The 12592-nt window shown below is 60.7% G+C and overlaps 1 protein-coding gene across 3 annotated transcripts in view; it reads left to right on the top strand.

The window, feature by feature from the left end:
- The window catches only part of FAH (fumarylacetoacetate hydrolase), a 46363-nt gene that overhangs the window by 13180 nt on the left and 20591 nt on the right, over positions 1–12592 (top strand). The window contains exons 10-14 of one of the 3 annotated variants that reach the window (XM_047737110.1): positions 365–440; positions 1759–1805; positions 3594–3695; positions 4408–4525; positions 5399–6886. In XM_047737110.1, the coding sequence (XP_047593066.1) occupies positions 365–440; positions 1759–1805; positions 3594–3695; positions 4408–4525; positions 5399–5790 (735 nt within the window). In that variant the 3' untranslated portion in view covers positions 5791–6886. Of the gene's footprint in view, positions 1–364; positions 441–1758; positions 1806–3593; positions 3696–4407; positions 4526–5398; positions 6887–9645; positions 9847–12592 lie in introns of those variants that run through there. The other 2 variants (XM_047737112.1, XM_047737111.1) reach the window with 2 other exon arrangements.

The following is a 12592-nucleotide window of genomic DNA, read 5'->3' on the forward strand; positions in this document are numbered from 1 at the left end:
TAATCATAAAAGAAACCCGTAACTGTTACAGTCACCCCAGATTACTTGTGCGTTGTGTGTCCGGGGACCTGCAGTGGGCGGCCGTGTGGACTTCGTGGCCTGGCCGTGGGGCTGCCTCCACAGGGCCTGCTCCCTGGCTTTCTGGGGCAGTTCTGGTCTGACCCCTGTGCCTTGAGCTGTGGGTGGTCCCCCAGCTTCTTTCCTGAGCCTGGACTGTGAGACCACCCTGGTCCCTGCTGTGGGGGGTCTCCAACCTGGGGGACTGGGCAGCCCCATGCTGGGGGAGCAGGTGCTGGTACACTGTGGGGACCCCCAGGCCGGCACCATCTTTCAGCAGCCCCTGTGCTGTGCTCTGCCCTCATAGGACCCCAAGCCCCTCCCGTATCTGCGCCACGACCGGCCCTACACGTTCGACATCAGCCTCTCCGTCTCCCTGAAAGGTACTGCCGTGGAGTCGGGTGTTGTGTCTGAGGCCTCGGTCGGCTCAGGTGGCCGTGTGTCGTTGCCCAATCGCTCCTGAGCCCCTGGGGGACGGGGACGGGGCAGGGAGAGGGCAGCACCTGCTGCGGGGGTCCTGCAAAAGGAGGAGAGGGGTGGGATACCCTGTGCTCAGAGGACACCACAGGGGCCCGCAGGGCATCAGCGGCCTGTCGCTGCCAGACCACACGGAGTCCGGGTCCTCCCGCCCCTGCCTGAGTTCCCTCGCCACCCGCCAGCCAGGACCCGCCCAGCCTCCGCACATGCACCAAGCTCCATCCCGGGCCTGTTGGAAAGCCTGGCCCTGCTGTCTCCCCCATACCCCACCCTGGGTTGGCTCCCAAAGCTTCGCAGGTGGGGCTTGCGTGCCCTGGAGGCTCTTCGTAGAACATTAGTGTCAGGAATGGGGCTCTGCAGGCCGTGGCTCCCGCCCACCCCACCCCACCTCTGCTCAGCTCTGGGGCTCTGCCTCTGCAGGTCATGGCTGAGTCTGTCTGCCTCAGGGTGCCATCTGTCCTTTCATGTTACACTGTGGGAAGATGAGGCTCAGAGAGGACAAAGGGCTCACCCCAAGTCACTTCAGGGGCTACTGGCCAGGCTGAGAGGAAAACCCGGTGTCCTTGGATCTAGGCTGGTCTCTTCTGACCCAACGACCCTCTCCGGGGCCCATTTCTGTTTTAGGTTCATCTGTCTGCCTAGAAACATCCAGGGGAATGCCCAGTGGGGAAAGGGATAATTATCAAGGAGGCGCAATGTCCAGAGACATAGAAAGATCTAGAGGGGGAGGACTGAGTGCAGGGATGGCTTCCAAGACCCCGTCCCCGCCCCAGTCCTGAATGTGTTGTTCTCTCAGCCCCAGTTGGGATCTGGGTGACAGGTGTGGCCCGGGGCAGGCATGGGGACCCTGACCTGACCTCGGCCAAAGAGCACACCTGTTCTGTGCAGTCTCGGAGGGGAAGCCAGGGCCAAGGTTTCTGAGGGGGAAAAGGGTTTTCTAGGCATGAGCACAGCTGAGGAACAGAGCTGCAGTGGCGTGGGGTCCCGGCCTGGTTCATAAATCCTACTGATGTACGTCATGAGCCTGGCGCTGCCCGTCTGGTGGAGAGGCAGACGGGCTCCGACCTGCACACGGTGTCCCGGCGCTCGCCTCTGGGCAGGTCCCTGCTCCGATGTGCTGTGAGCTGCCTGTTTCACAGGCCACAGAACCGCTTACCTTGCAAGTGGTCCCCCTCCCCGATCCAAGGAGTCATATCCCCTTGACGCTGCTCGTGTTTCCAACAGGAGAAGGAATGAGCCGAGCGGCCACAGTGTGCAAGTCCAATTTTAAGGTGAGCTTTGAAGCTGGGCTGACCGCTTCTTGGAAGGGTGGGAGGTGGGGTCGTCCTTCTGGGAAGGAACCAGAGGCTTGCCTCTATGCTGGGATACGGTAACGGCTCAGTGCATGGGCCTGGAGCTTCTATGGCCCTATTACTTTCCAAAGAGACCACGAGGCCACAGAGACCCCTCCAGATGCAGGCCATGTGGACATGACCTGTGATTTCCTTGGGGGAGTGATTGATGTTCGTGTAAGGGTCTATGGGCTTCTTCTGTTCTGGCGGGGAACGGATTGATCTGAGAGACTTACATCTTCTTTAACCGAGCTTCTCATCGAAGTGGAACACACACGCAGGAAAACCTACAAATTCAGAGTCAACATCCCTGCATGGCCAGCAGCCGGGCTGGGGAATGGGAGATTTGCAGGCCCTCCACTGCCCCCCGCTAGCCCCCTCCAGTCATGTCGTCGTCACCCCCTCCCCCCGCAAGGGGACCTTTCTCCAGACTTGTGTGGCTGTGTGTGAACTCGGTCTTTTGTTCAGTTTTATGGAAACGGAGGGTACAGCGCACGCTCTCTTCCCTCCGGCTTCCCTTGCTCCTGAGTTGTGGCCATGCGGTTGGGCCGGGCGGCTAGTCCTTGTGGCGCTGCCATCTGCTGTGGTCCATTATTGTAGGTCCACTAGACTTTCTGTCTCTGGAGACAGTCCAGCACCAGTTTTCCGCTCCATGCTTGGTGGACACGTGTGTTGTTTTCCTCCGGGGTGAGGACAGACTCCCTGGGAACAATCCAGTACAGAAATGGGTGTGCGCGGGCACTTTCCGGTGGGGTGTGTCCAGAAGTGCTGCCTCTGGCTCGCAGAGCCCATAGGTGTCTACACTCAGACGCGGTCCCCAGGAGCTCGAGCCAGCCCGCACGACCCCCGTAGCCTGCCCTTCCGGGTGGCCGTTCACTGCTCGTGCTGCCCGGTGGGGCTGCCCTGCACCTTGGCCCTCGAGCTGCTCCAAGCTCTGAGCAAGGTGTTTGCATCTCGCTGGGAGTCACACAGCTGGACACCTTTCCATGTGCTTCCCGAACACGTGAGCATTCTCTGAGCAGCAGAGTCCTGCCTCCTCTAGTCTCTCTTCTAACGGGACATTGTTCTGGGCTCCTTAGGCAGCTCAGAAATCAGGGGGCAAGAGCCCGTTCTAAGTTCTTCTGCATCTGGACGTGTGGTTCCAGGAGCGGCAGATCTCAGTGGCTGTGGGCGGGCACTGCATCTGAGCATCTGGATGGCCCCGTAGTCCTTGGCCCCCTTCCCCAGGCGGAGCCCCCTTCTTGTTCCTTCGTTCCTGGGCCCGCCTGACATCCTGCTGGCTCTGGGCTTCAGAACCAGGAGTCGGGGTAGACACGCAGTAGGGGCAGAGGTAAGCAGAGAAGCCTCTGCTTGTTGAGGTCCGAAAGCATGCCAGCTCGGGACCCCGGGGTATTCACAGCACAGCAGGCAGATGGGCAGGTTGTAGACTGAACATCTGAGCAGGAAGAAGGTCGGCCTTCTTGGAGAAGGCGGGCTGGGGATGCCTGAGGGAGCAAGGGGAGCTGAGGCCAGAGCACAGCCAGGATCGAGGGGAGGGGGAACCCCGGGAGGACAGCTTGTGGTGGTTGTGAGTGACTGGGGCGAGCTGGTTGGGGCACCGGGAGAGAGTCCCGGGGAGGCTGTCTGTCATGGGTGTCTGTGCAAGCTTCCAACCAGGAGGCTGGGGTGAGCCTCCTCCCTGTCCCCGTGTCCCTGCCCACCTCCCTGTCCCCATGTCCCTGCCCACAGCACATGTATTGGACAATGCTCCAGCAGCTCGCCCACCACACCGTCAACGGCTGCAACCTGCGCCCCGGGGACCTGCTGGCTTCTGGAACCATCAGCGGGCCGGTGAGTCTCTGAGCCTTGGGCACTGCCCGTGTAGACAGCCTACTCTGCACACAGACCAGAGGCCCTGAGCACGTCCTGCGGAAGGGGCTTCCCCCCCACCCCGGGGCCACAACTTACAGCTCCTCCTTCTACAGCTTCATCCAGGGTGGGCTGCATGAGGGGTTTCCTTGCCAGGTGCAGACCTAGAGACACTGTCTCCTCTGCTTGGGGGACAGAGTGACACATGGGGGGAGTCAGGGGAAGGCCGTGGCGTCTGGCTATCACCGGCTCATGCGCACCCTCCCAGGATGAGATGGCGCCTCTGCGATTGCCCTGGGCCCCCCGTGCCACCGTGAACCCGTGGAAGAGTCGTAGAACCTTAGGGGATGGTGCCTGTGCCTGTCGCTTCCTGCCGGGTCCTGACCGCAGCCTGCGGGTCGATGGGAAATCTCTTCCCTGTGGGAGGTCGTCGGGCATGGTAGCATCTGGGTTCACTCGCTGCAGCCCCTGGGGCGGGCAGAGGCCTGGGCACCCTGTTCCAGCACTGCCTGAGTTCCGAACAATGCCAGCAGGGCACGGGGCAGAGGTCCCACTGAGGCAGGGTCTTTGAGGGGCCCAGCACCCTGTCCCTGCCCGGGGCCCCTTGGCTTTGCCAGGCGTCCACTCTGCCCCCGACACGCTCACTGAGATGTAAGTACATGTGAGGCTTCCCCCTCTCCTTGCTGCGACAAAGGAGCCGGAGAGCTTCGGGTCCCTGCTGGAGCTGTCGTGGAGGGGGACGAAGGCCATTGAGCTGGGGGATGGACACACCAGGAAGTTTCTGCTGGACGGCGACGAAGTCATCATAACAGGTGAGGACGGCCCAGCCTCACAGCTCTGTGCGTCTCCCCCTTGCCTGTGGGCCCTGTTTGAGCCGCGCTGCACTCCGGGCGGGCCCAGAAACCCTCCGTCCGATCTCATCCACGCTCTGGCTTTCCCAGGCCACGTCTGCTTCTTGTGACCTTCCCCCCAGCCTTGGCCACTGGGGACTTTAAACCTCAGATCCCGGGACCAGAAAGACCCCAGGAGTCCCACTCTGCCTCCCTTCCTCCTGAGCAGAACTGGGGAGCAGTGGCAGGCCCCCATGGGGTTCTGGGCTGTGCCGTGCCGGGGCCCCGTGTCCTATGACTGGGCTGAGCTAGGCCGCTCTGTCCACCGGATGTTATCGCTCGAGGGGAAGGCCCCGCGATGGCCAGCAGCGCCCTCTGTCCCAAGTGCACCCCGGATCTCACTGGCGGTGTGACCCTCACTGGGTCATTGACCCTCCTGGACTCTGCTGCCTCGTCTTTATTTATGTACATTTTATAAGATTTCATGTGTCTGTTGGAGAGAGAGATCACGAGAGGGAGGAGGGTCAGAGGGGGAAGCAGGCTCCCCGCTGAGCAGAGAGCCCCATGCGGGGCTGGATCCCAGGACCCCGAGATCATGACCTGGGCCAAAGGCAGACATTGAATGACTGAGCCCCCCGAGCACCCCTGTTCCTTCGTTCTCGCACACCTGCTGTGAGGCCCGTTCTGGGATTCCAGTCATGAGTAAGACAGACGCAGGGTCTGGTCTTCGGGAGCCCCTGGCAGGGTTTAATCGCTTGCCGGGGGCCTCACTGCCAGTAGGCGCTGGGACTGAGGTCCCCACATGGGCAGTTCTCGTCGGGACCCTGACTCCAAAGCCCTTGTTTTCCTTCCCAGCATCGTGCGTCTCTCCAGACCCGTGTTTGAGAACACTCGCGTGTAGGTCCGTGGGCTCGCCCAGTGCTCATGCTCACACCCTGAGTGTCACATTGTCGCCCTACTTCCTTGGCCCTGTCCTCGGCCGCTGTCTCTTCTGTGGGCCACCCCTTGACCCCATTCTGTGGGTACAGGGTGCTGAGCGGCCTTTCAAAGCCTCACGCCCCCTCTGTGCAGCTGCCCGTCCCAAGCCACCTCTCCATGCCGGGACTGCCGGCGTGTGTCCGGCCGCTGTGTCTGTCCTGCCGCTGGAGACCGGCCTCAGGTCTGTGCTCCCGTTCCCCGTCTGCTCCAGGCCACCTCCTGGCTCCCTGGGGCCTCTTGCTTCCGGTGTGCACCTGCTGCTCCTCTGATTCTGCCCCACCCTTGGGGGAGCCCCATCGGACACCTGCGTGCCTGTGGGCTCCCATCTCGCTCAGCCCCGGTCGTGCCCTTAGGACACCGAATTCCGGTTAATTGTATGCGCGTGTCTCCCGGCTGGACTAGCAGCCTGGATTCCTTCCTCGGGCTGCTGTCACAGACTGCCGCACACCCGCTGGCTTAAAACAACAGAAATTCACTCTCTCCCAGTTCCGGGGGGCAGAAGTCTGAAACCCAAGGGTCGGCAGGGCACCCTCCTTCCAGTGGCTGTCGGGGAGGGACCCGCTCCGCCCTCAACCGCCTGCTGGTGGCTCCTGGTGTCCCCCCGCGGCCACATCCCTCCGGCCTCTCCCGCCGTCCTCACCTGGATTCTTCCGTGGCTGCCTCAGTGGCACGCTCGCGATGGCCTTTGGGGCCCGCTGGGGTCATCCCCGCATCCAGGACCCTAACTTACTCACGCCTGCAGAAAGTGTGGTGTGAGGGCGCGGTCAGGGCTCCAGAGCCGAGCGCCCGAGTTCTTCGGGGTCATCAGTCAGCCGATTGCACGGCGCTGCCAGGGCCGGAGGCAGCCCCACGTGTCTCTGCAGGCTGACTGTGTGCGGACGCACAGTGGGAGTCGTGCATTGTTGCTTGAGTAAGCGATGCGGAGCTGGTAGAGAAGGTGCAGGCAGAGCTCGGGCCTCACTGTCCCCACAGCCCCGTTACGGCCTGACTCCAGCTCTGCGGAGTTTGCTGAGAACCTGCCGGGGCCAACCCTGTCGTAGCGCGCACACCACCCGGACTCCGTCTTACACTCACGGGAACCCCGGCCCAGGACTCGTTGCCCCAGTTTATAGAGCAAAGAGCTCAGGTTGACAGCAGGCGGGTTGCTTGCTGGAATCACGCTTGGGGGAAGCTGGGTGCAGCTCCAGTCCTCTCCGTGGCCGTGGTCCTCTCTGTGGCCATGGACACTCTGTGCTCGTGGTCCTCTCTGTGGCCATGGTCCTGTCTGTGGCCAGTCTTATCTCCAGGGTTTCTTTGATGCTTCTGGACCCATTGCAGGCCCTCGGCCCTCCTTTAGTGTCTAGAGCACCAAGCCTGAAGCATTTTCTGGAGTTCTGGGTGGGGAGGGAGATGGGATGGGAGAGGAAGGGCTTCAGCTCCCTGTCCCTGCCCCGGGGCCCCACCTAGCCATCAGGCAGTGGCCCAGGCCAGGGGCCCATGTGGCTATGGGAGGGTCTCAGCCCCCTTCGGTGCAGCCACACCACTCCCTTGCAGTCCTGCAGCTCAGGCTGTGCGTCTGTTTTCTCTCCACTCTTGCTCCACGGCTCCCCCAACCCCCGTGAGCCCCACCGACGGTGTCCATCCTCGTGCTCCCTTGTGGCCCATTTTTGGGCGGGGAGTCCTCCCCCGTCCACGGACCATGCCCCGCTGTTCTTCCCCCTGTGTCTCCTGGCCCCCACAGCCCCATCCTCCGCATGATCTCCTTTCTTCTGGTGTTGATACAGACTCTTCCCTGGTATCTATTACCTTGGACCGTTTCCCCAAGAACATAGAAAAGGAGAACGTGATGTGTGGAATCAGCCCCATCCTGAGCCCGACGCTCTTGGGGGCAATCTTGACATCAGACGCAGAGCTGCACGAGGAACACAGCAGCGTGGTGGTTTACAGGGCGCGGGCCGCGTGCCAGGAGCCACGTATTCCCCGCACGCATCGCCACCTGGGCTCCCGCGGTGCTGTTATTCTGGTTTACAGAGAAGCCCTTGGAGGTCCCTGGCGGTCAAAGACTTGGACCAGAGCCACACGGTGTGCAGCCAATGGCCTTGGGACACAAAGCCCACCACTGTCGCCCCCCCACCAAAGGTCGCAACCCTCCCCCATCTGCTTTCCGAAGTCGTTTCCTCTGGTTTGGTTCAGTACCGTGATGCGGTTGGGCCCTCCTGATGATCCGGTGGCAGAGAAACCCCTGGTTTCAGGCCCGGCGCTGCTCCCTGAGGCTGGTCCCATGCCCCCGGGTCCCATGTCCCCCTGTGGGGGGACAGTGTGTGCCTGGAGGTGCCGGCAGGAGCGGCCTTCTGGGAACCTGGGGGATTGGGCTGCACCATGGATTTGCACCCCCGTTGGTGGGATGGAGCGGTGAGTGGGCCGCAGCTCAGTGTCCAGGGAGGGGTGGGGAAGTCGGGATGCTCGGCTCATATTCCAGAGAAGGGGTGGGTACGCTTTCACCTTCACTCTCAGAGTTGGTGGTGGCAGGGGAGCTGGCTCTGACCTCTCAGGTCCCTCTACTCCTGCATGGACACACCTGTCCTAGCTTCTCCTCTCTAGACCCGGAAGCAGCATCCTGGGGGCTTGGAGACACTCTAGGGTCCCTCCCTGGCCGGGTATGGCTCCTTTTGTCCTCTAGACCCGTGGGCTCAGCCAGGACAGCTCTGCCCTTGGGATATCCTGCAGGTCCGCAAGTAACCTTGGTTGTCGTGAGTGGGAATCTGAGATGCCGCTGAGCGTCCCGCCATGCACAGCCAGCCTCACTAGTGGGTGACATCCGGCCCAAGCTGTCAGCAGCACTGTGCGGGGAGAACCCATCTCGGCCACCTGCTATGCAGTGTGCGGTGGGGAGGGTGTGGCCAGCCTTGCCCATGGGGACGGCAGGTGGGGAAGGGAGATGATGGAGTCGTGGGTCCAGGAGGTGGGTGGTGCCCTCGTGGGACCAGGGCAGGGGCCATGTGATGGACTGAGTCAGGGAGGAGGATGGACATCAGTTCCTGTGGCTCGCCAGGAGGAAGGCCCTTGGAAGAGGCTGCCGTTCTGACTTGGTCGCTTTGATATTTCTGTTTTCTCATGGGTGCTGGACCCTTGTCTCCTCGTATCCCAACCAGGCACCAGAAGGCACAGCCCTAGACTCGGAGCCTCTCTCCAGCAGGTGGGGGTGTCTGGCGGTGGGTTTGTGTGACTCAAGGTCATAGCCAGCCCCTGAGGGATCCCCTGGTGCCACCCCCTCACCTGCTCTGGCCTCCAGGAGGCAGTGCCTGGGGGGAGACGATGCAGGCTGAGTGGCCTGGGCCGAGGCCTGACCGTCCTAAGTCTGGGTGTTTCCATCCGCCTTCTCTCTGGGGCAGCCCCCGGGCTCTCTTTAAAACACAGCTGTAGCTGTCCTGTCTTGCCGGAAATTCCTCCGTGAGCCACAGTGGCCTCAGAATCAGGCTCAGTCCTTAACACGGCTCGTCAGGGCTCCCTGTAGGCAGCCTCTCTGGGGCTCACGCGGCGGCTTCGTGGGACCAAGGCAGCACACGTGCCCCTCGGCCTGGGGCTCCGTGCCGTACAACATTGTTCCCGCGGTGGTGAGCTCTTACCCACCCTTCAAATCCCAGCCCAGATGCTCCCTCCTTCCTGCTCCCGGCTCCTCCACGCTGGCCTCTCGGAACCGCACACACCGTGCCCTCTGACTCCCATCTAGCCAGGCCTCCCCGCTCTCCAGATGCCCCTCCCTCCCCCCGCCTTTCCCTCATCCTGTGGAAGTGGGATCGGAGGCTGAAGCCCATGTCGGTTGAACATCAGGCGTCTGTGGGACTCAGGCAGTGTGGCCTCTGGTGCATTCGCAGACCTGGGCTTTGAACCCAAGCCCCCTTGGGGGAGGGGTGGCCCCCGTCAGGAAAGCCGCGGAGCCTGTGCTTCCGAGGGCCCCTGATGGCAGGGCGTGCCTGGAGTGCCTCTCGGTCCCACCGTGACTCTGCTCGGCTTCTGGGGACAGTGGTTCTTCCGTTGAAAATATGTGTTTGTCATTCCTGCGTTGGGCCCAGTGGACTGGGCTCGGGCTGTGCTCCCCCCAAGCCCAGCAGCCTTGTGGCTAACCCTGTCCTTCTCCGTCCCAGGACACTGCCAGGGGAACGGGTACCGCATCGGCTTTGGCCAGTGTGCCGGGAGAGTGCTGCCCGCCCTCTCGCCTGCATGATCGTCTCTGCGTTGCTGGATGTGAGGAGCTCCCCATCCTGTCTGGGCGTCCGCGGCCGTCTGTGGGGCTGTGGGCTGGTGCTTCGTGCAGGGGTAAATAAAGCCTGTGTGCTCGGCCTTCACACTCTGTGCCTGTGCTGTCGTGGTGTGTGAGCATCACTCGTGCCCTTGATCTGCTCCAGAGGGCTCTTGAGAGACTACTCGTCTGTTTCCTCATTCTTGAATGATGCGCATCCGCGTCCTTCCCATCACACGTCCCCTGGAGCGCGGAAGAGAGCGGCGCCTGCACTAGTTAGGGTCCTCGGAGAAACAAACGAAAGGATACCATGTGTACAGAGATGTGGCTCATGTGATTGTGGAGGCTGACAAATCCACAGTTTGCAGGGTGGGCCAGGAGGCTGGAGACCTAGTGAAGGCTTGGAAGGTGGTGTGGAGCAGAATTCCCTGCTCCTCTGGGGAGATCGGGCCTTTTTCTCACAAGGCCTTCAACTGATTAGACGAGGCCCGCCCACATTATGAAAGTTTTACTCAAAAGTCCACTCACTCAAATGCTAATCTCACCTGAAAAACGCCTCCATAGCAACATCTAGACCAATATTGGACCAAACATGTGGGTATCATGGCCCAGCCAAGTCAACACATAAAGTCATCACAGCACCCCATAAACCCAGTATTCCTTGGGGGCTCACTCATGAGGGTACATGAGGTAAGGACTTGGTCCACGGGCTCTGTGGCTGTCTCAGCACATTATAAGCCTTGGGCAGAGCCCCCAGGTTGTGGACACACATGCCCGAACTCGGAGAGACCAGAAAGGGGGCTGGTGGCTCGCTTTGCTTTCCTTGTGAGCCCACGAGAATCTGGAGAGTGAGCCCTACCCATGGCAGACAGGCAGCCCCAGACCCAGCTGGGTTCCTGGTCCATGGTGACTTCTCTTGAGATGACGGACCTCACAGCAGAGCCTGGGAGCGGGGCTGAGCGTTCAGAGCCTGTCCGTCAGATCATGCCATCCATTCGTTCCTGAAATCTTTGTCGGGAGCCCCCTCTGTGTCGAGCACTGTTCTAGGCACAAGAGATGCAGCAGAGCACAGAACCACCCACCCTCAGCCCTTGTAGGGGGCCTTCCAGTAGGAGGGAGACAGACTGTAAGCAGAGGGACAAGGAAGACAGACTGCGTGTGAGGTAGCAGTGAGTCTCTGGGACACTGGGGGGTGTGGATGTTATCATAAGCAGGTGGTCAGAGGAGGCTTAAGTCTCAAGTTCTCAGTGCTTTCCTGCCAGGCAGCCAGAGGGAGGGAGGGAGCCAGCTGGATGGCTATCTGCAGAGAGAATGCTCCAGGCCGAGGGGCTAGTCAAGCAATGTCTGGAGGATGGAGTGTGCGTGTCGCTTCTAGGAACATCGAAGGGCTGGTGTTTCTCCCTTGAAAGCATTTGGGGCCGGGAAGTCTGGATTTTATGGCAACACAGTGTCCTGGAGAGCCCATAACGCCTATCCTCAACATGTGGTTTTCATCCTCAAGGCTGCCTCGTGGTACCAGAGGCTGCTGGAGCTCCAGCTACTGTGCCCACATTCCAGGCTGGCAGAGGAAGGAAATCAAGAGGCGGAGGGTGGGGGTGGGGGGCGGATAGGACACCCCCTTCTGGCTGAGTTAGGTCAGTTTAAGCAGCCTCCCTCTCCCTGCGGTAAGTTCCACATCACACTTCTCATCCGATTTCTTGGGCAAGAACTTAGTCACGAGACCACACCTCATTGCAAGGAAGTCTGGGGAAGCGATCTTTGAGCTGAATGCATTGTTTCTTCAGTTAAAACCCGAGCTCCGTGGCTAAAGGGGAGGAGAAGAATGGATACTGAGGGGCTGCTGGCGTCTCTAGAGCCCGCAGGCTGGGAGTCCGCAGGTTGGGAGTCCGCACACTCGGACCTGCTCTCACGCAGCTAACTCTGACAGAGCCGAGCCCTGGGCCAGAGTCTCCAATCTTGGCTGATTTCAGTGGCAATCCAGTATCGCTCAGATGGCCAAATTTTCTTTCTTTAACAAAGGTCTGGCATGAACTAGAGGTTTTTTGAACCTGTGGATGGGGTTGGCAGATCTGGGGGCTGGTCCAAGGATGAGGCTAGCCTCGAGCCAAGACCAGATTTTTGGGGACAAGGGAGCTTTAGGATTTCAGGTACCTTATTGATTTTATCTCAAAGATTCCGGACACAAAATGGATCTCAAAAGTGGTTATATTTTTCTTTCTTTAGTTTGGAAGCACATATTTTTAACGCCGTAGGGAAAAATTACCATGACAGGGTTGCCTTCCAAAGCATGACTCTATCTCCTGTATCTGCCTTTTCCTGTCCCCTCGGCAGGACCCCCAGGCCTGGGGGAGAGGCAGGAAGGGCTCAGAGGGGCCGCTGACCTGGGGGAGGTGGCAGCAGGTAGGGCTTCCTGGCAGAGTCTGCTGTTCCGTTTGTTGGGTTTGGTTTCTCGTGCTCTCAATGACCAAGACTGGGGCCAGGATTATTCCGAAACTGAGCCAGCAGCTGGAGCAGAGGGTCCGTCCCTGCAGCGGGATCGGGATGGAGCGTCTTGTGTTGTGACTGGTGTAGTCTGATCATTCGAGCCACGCCTGCCTTCTGCAGAGGCTGAGCTCCCGAGGACAGTGAGCAGCCGCTCGGGGAAGCTTCCCCACGAGCTCGCACAGGGCCTGTGCAGCTCAGCATCTGTCTGCTTACCGAACGGACGAGTATCTGGGAGATCACAGGGGCAGGTTACGTCTGATTCCCACATCTGCCCCAACCCGGAGACACCGGAGACCCACTTCCGCTTCCGTATTTAAGAGGTGTGAAATAAAAGTCATCCCGTGCTCCTGCCTCGACATGGCCATGTT

This window comes from Lutra lutra, chromosome 7, assembly GCF_902655055.1.
Source record: "Lutra lutra chromosome 7, mLutLut1.2, whole genome shotgun sequence".
NCBI lineage: Eukaryota > Metazoa > Chordata > Mammalia > Carnivora > Mustelidae > Lutra > Lutra lutra.